The 5,517-nt window shown below is 53.7% G+C and overlaps 1 protein-coding gene across 1 annotated transcript in view; it reads right to left on the minus strand.

The window, feature by feature from the left end:
* Positions 1–5,248, minus strand: part of SLC24A4 (solute carrier family 24 member 4) — a 169,762-nt gene extending 164,514 nt beyond the window's left edge. The window contains exon 1 of the mRNA XM_077780939.1: positions 5,190–5,248. Within this exon, the coding sequence (XP_077637065.1) occupies positions 5,190–5,238 (49 nt within the window). The 5' untranslated portion in view covers positions 5,239–5,248. The remainder of the gene's footprint in view (positions 1–5,189) is intronic.
* Between the last annotated feature and the right edge of the window lie 269 nt (positions 5,249–5,517).

Below are 5,517 nucleotides of genomic sequence, written 5' to 3' on the forward strand. Positions count from 1 at the left end.
GGGAAATAGGGACGACGGAAGCTAATGTCTGAGCATATAGGTATTCCGTGGGTATGAACTTATTTATTTCTAACAACCCTCTGAGGTGGATGCAATTATCCCCCCTCACTGTCCCAGAAGGCAAACCTGAAGCATACGCGGGTTTTCAAAAGACAAACAACGCTCACCTCTCAGAGTCCAGTTGGGAAGCAAGCCAGCAATAGAACAACGCACAATTGTGTCTGCAAAGAGCTGGGACATCAGGACCAGCGACCAGAAGGCTATCAGGGCGCCTGGGTGGCTCAGTCCATTGAACGTCCAACTTCGGCTCACGTCATGATCTCACGGTTCGTGAGTTCGAGCCCCGTGTTGGGCTCTGTGCTGACAGCTCAGAGCCTGGAGCCTGCTTCAGATTCTGAGTCTCCTGCTCTCTCCACCCCTCCCCTGCTTATGCTGTCTCTCTTTCAAAAATAGACAAACATTAAAAACAATTTTTTTTTTAAAAAAGGCTACTTTGGGTTGGATAATCAGGGAAGGTCCCCGGGATGTGTCAATGACAAGCTCATCTTGGAGGATTTGGAGGGAACAGCATGGTTCCCAGAAGTTCCAAAAGTCAGCCACAGAACATGCTGGTCACAGGTTCTAATCTCACGGGTCGGAGCTGGGCCCAGGCATCTGTATCTGTCAGAGCCTTCAGATGACAGATCCCTGGTCCCTCTCACTCTGGTGCCATTGCCAGAGACATGTGCAAACTCTCTAGTTCCCGAAGGTGTGTCTCACCGCCCCCCCCCGCCCCCGCCTAAATTCCTACGCTGAAGCCTTACTCCTCCAAGGTGATGGGACTCTGGGGTAGGACTTCTGGGAGATAATTAGGTTGGGGAGAGGCCCCGAGGGTGGGGTCCCCATGATGACACAGGCGTCCTCACAAGAAAGGGAAGACAGACCAGAGCTCAGATTCCCTCTCCACCTGGCAAGCACACAGGGAGGCGGCTATCTGCAAGCCAGGAAGCGGGCCCTCACCCTGAACCACGTCAGGGCTCCGCAGCCTCCAGAACTGTGACAAATACAGGTCTGTCATCTAAGCCACCCCGTCCATGGTATTTTGTTAGGGCAGCCTGAGCTAAGACAGTTTAAAGTCACGGCCTCTCATTCCTATTTCGGGCAGTTTGCATGGAGGGACCCACCTCTCTTTTGCAGTGCTTGCCCTTCCCAGACCATGAAAGAAAAATCTAAGTCCTAGAGGCACGGGTCTCAGGGGGCAGATAAATTAAGGACTTTCCCACAGACCTCAGGGGTCAAAAATGATGTTATTTACTTTCTTAGCTTCCCTACATTCAAAAATGAAACCCAACTGGTTTTCAGGAAAATCTCCTAGGTTACCCCAAGTCTTAGCCTTCATTCAACATTCAAATACTTACTGAGAGCCTACAAAGGGTCAGGCACTATCCTAGCCCAGTGCTTCTGGGCCTGTGTTGTGCATGTACATTGCCCCGGGGACCTCGTTAGGATGCAGCTTCTGATTCGGAAGGCCTGAGGTGGACCTGAGACTCTGCATTCCTGACAAGCCGCCAGGTGATGCCAACCAGGGAGCATCAACAGCAGGTCTCTAGCCCAGTGAGCATCAACCTTGGCTTCATCTGGGGCTCACCAGGGAGCTCTTAAAAAGTACAGATTCCTGGGGGTGCCTGGGTGGCTTAGTCGGTTAAGGGTCCGACTTTCGCTTAGGTCATGATCTCGCGGTTCGTGGGTTCGAGCCCCGCGTCGGGCTCTGTGCTGACTGCCAGCTCAGAGCCTGGAGCCTGTTTCAGAGTCTGTGACTCCCTCTCTCTCTGACCCTCCCCTGCTCACGCTGTCACTCTCTTTCTCTCCTAGAAATAAAAAATACATTTTAAAAAAATTTAAAAATTAAAAAAAAAAAAAGTACAGATTCCTGGGCCCCAGAGCAATGAAATCAGACGCTCCAGGGGCAGGACGTGAGCATTTCAGAAGCTCTTCCAGGACTGAAAGACGTGGGCAGGGCTAAGGATCACTCTTCTGAGCACAGAGCAGTGAGGGAGGGAGCCCTCAAGGGGAACAGAGGACAGGTAAGCTACTGTGCATGTGACATAGGTCATAGAGATACAGGGCAATGTGATGGGGGAGGTACCCAAGCCACAACACAAAGAATGAGATGGACACCCCAGCAAGGCCCGGGGAAGTGGCCCCAGGCGGAGCAAAGAGCCCATTTTTCACAGCGAGACTTAAGGGACAAGGGAGCAGGTGCCGTTCATGTTTCTTTTTGGAAAAGAAGGTGTTCCCCTCACAGGCAGAGAGGAGCATGCAGAGAGTACAGAAACTGAGACACAGTCCCTACCCTCAAGGTTCTTATAAAAACGTGAATTTTGGTTGAATGCCAACCGGGGGCGGGGCGGGGGGGGGGTCACTTTAGCTCTGCGTGTTCTGACACAGCAGGACATTCTTAGAGCCTCATCTCCCCACATGCCTAAAAGACCTCATGTGGCAGACCCGGGCCGGGGGCCCTCTAGCCTGGGGAGACACATACGAACAAAAACATCAGAGGATGCCAGAACCAGCCAGGGTTCCTTAGGGACAACTCTGTAAGGAAGTTCCTGTAGCAGTTCCTTTACCTGTGAGGAAGATAGCGGCCACCCTCCATCACACTCTGAAACTGTAAGTGGGAGGAGGTTCTGGCCCACCTTTCCCCAAGCAGTGGCCTGAGCACGGGACTCTGTAAGGGATCAGTTAGAGTCTCGTTCCAGCCTTCTCGGTCCAGAAGAAGAGCCCAGGACTCAGGCATACCCCAGCCCACGCCCAGCCCTCTGCTTCCGTCCCCACGCCCAGCCCTGCCCCTCACCGCGCCCCCCCAGCGATTAGCTTAGGGGCTCATGTGACCGAAGCCAACGGAACTTCACAACCTCCACCAAAGCACCACTGTCACCCTCTCCCAGCATTTGAGGTCTGAAAGGTGGAGCTATAGTAATCACCGGCCCACGCTGGAGGACTTCCGAGTCCAGAGACAGAGAGAAACTGAGTCATGACCTTCACCTTTGACCTCCCACTTTCAGTGACAGACCCGATCAATTCCCTTTGGCACGAAACCCAGTTTGGGCAAGCTTTCTGTCTTTGCCCTAGAGGCCTGCCTCATCTAGACCCCGGGACTACACCAACTACTTCAGACCCGGTCACCCTCCTCTGAGCCCCTGAAGGGGGTCCCCGGGTGGCTGCTGACTGTGCGCGGGACCCCTGCCATCCTTCTGCCTCGCTGAGCATTCCCTGTGTCAGGAACCGGTCTTCTCCACAACAGGAAGCTACTTGCTGACAAAGCTGCCACTTATGCTCGCTCATCCCCCCTCCCCGAGTGCCCACCGGAGGGCCGGACACACAGCGTCAGGTGTGTGCTACATGCCTGTGAAACGAAAGGGGGCCCAGGGATGAAGCGGCTGGAAGGGAAGTCGGGAGTCAGCCCCACCTGGGCTGGCAGGAAGACTAGAGCAGGTGGAATAGCATGGGGAGGGCGTGGGACCCGGACCCGGGGACGCACCCGACCGCCGAGAGCGCTCGCGAGTCACTAAACTTCTGAACCTCCCATTCCATGTAGTCTGTGCCCAGATTACATGCGACAGAAGGTAGAGGAAGAGGGCACAGCCTGACCGAGGCGAGGGCCCAGTGAGCCAGAAACCAAAGATGCTTTGCTCCGGACTCTTCACCCAGAGTAGCAAAGCGTTCCCGCCCCTTGCAGATGGTGCGGATCCCAGCGTCTTAGTCCCTGGAGAGCATGGACCCCAACAGGAGTCCCTGGCTGTACCGGTGTTCGCCTGTCCAGCCCACGCCTCCACCACTTCTGGTAATGAAAGATGTCCGAGGGCGGTTAATGACTGGAGAAGCAAGGTGGCTGGCAGGGTTACATGGAATTTCTCAGGAATGGATGGCCCAAGTTCAAAGTCAATCCCAGCAGCCTCTCGCCAGGCCTGTACTCACCGACCCTCCATGCCCCATGTGGCCTTCTCAGAAGGGAGGGAGGTTGGGTGCAGTAAAACAAGCTTTGAGGGGGAGCCCTGGCCTCCAATGCCTGTGGAACTAACCATTTTAATCACACAGGCCTGGATTCCGATGCCAGCATCACCACCTAGAATGTGGCTTTGAGCGACTGGGGTCTTCTCCCCAGAGGTCTCCTGACCTGGAGACCACAGAGAAGACCTGCCTATGAAAATAAGTGAAGACTACCATCCAAACATGCCATCTTTGCCCTGGCTTCCCATTCCCTTTTACACACAGCCCTACAGGGCCTTCCCAGAGCTTCCCCACAACCCCAGAACAAGAAGTACTATTCTGCCCATTTTATGGAGGAGAAAACAGACCCAAAGAGATAACGAGACTTCCTGGCAACTCGGCGGAAGAGCCAAGCGGTACCGACCCACAATAAGATCTCAAAGTTCTCAACGGGCTTTTGAATACTTCATCCCACTGGATCCTTCCCGCAAGAGACTCCCAGGTATTGGAGTCAGAATTCGAGCCCGGGACTGCCCTGAAGCCCGGCCGGCTGCCATTTGCCTCTCCCGGAATCTTCTTCACCTATTTAAGCAAAACCTGCCTATGGCAGAACAGAGAAGAAGATGTCATTTCTGGGTCCCTACAGCCTCTGAGCCCCTAGAGAAGCCTGAAGGGGGACATCAAAACTGCCTCCCGCAGCAGCCGGCAGAATCCATTCCCCGAGCCGGCACCACGCTCTGGGAACTCCTGTTACAGAGAAAAGACCCCAGCGCCACAGTCCTAACCCTGCGGGTTCCCTGGCTCATGGCAACCCTCATAGGAAGGTCATCCCTAAGCGCCACCTGTCACAGCAGCTGCATCTGCTGCCCCTAGAGTTCCATCAGATGGATACCGTGAGCAAAAAGGAAAGGAGACAAAGACACCCGGGCAAACAATATCAAGACAGCAGGGGAAATGAGCCTGTAGGAGCGTGGTGAGAACAAAAAAATGAAATTTTAAAACTCTCCAGTGTGACCTTTTCCGTTGCTGGGTAAAGAAAGTACTTGAGTTGCTTAGCAGCATAACTGATTAATGCCTGTCCGATACCTTTTCTATGCCTTACAGCTACCCTTTCCCACTCAGGTTCATCAAAGCACCTTTCTCAGCTCTGGCTGGAACGTCCACAGAAGCACCATCTATAGGCCAAACGCCTTGAGGCAAGGGCGAGATGGATTTCTTACCAGGATCTGTGCAATTCTTGGCTGTCGGAGTCCCATTCACTGGTGCCATCAGCTTCCTATTCCTCCATGTGTCGGGTAGAAGGAGTTTGTTAGCAGAAGCGGTTTCATGCCCTGGATCGGAAAAGAAGTCACGAACACCATTAGGTCAACACGGTGCATTCTTCCAATGACCTTACACATCCGTATCTGGCTATATAAGCAACAGCCCCGTGTGACTACGCAAAGCCACCCACAGGGAGTGAGACGATGATTGGAGGCACAAGATCACCTGCTTACGCTCGGTAATCTGTTTCTTAGATCTGGTCCATTGTTTCTAGTCCCAAATGGG

Source organism: Crocuta crocuta, unplaced genomic scaffold, assembly GCF_008692635.1.
Source record: "Crocuta crocuta isolate KB4526 unplaced genomic scaffold, BGI_CrCroc_1.0 scaffold299, whole genome shotgun sequence".
Classification (NCBI taxonomy): Eukaryota; Metazoa; Chordata; class Mammalia; order Carnivora; family Hyaenidae; genus Crocuta; species Crocuta crocuta.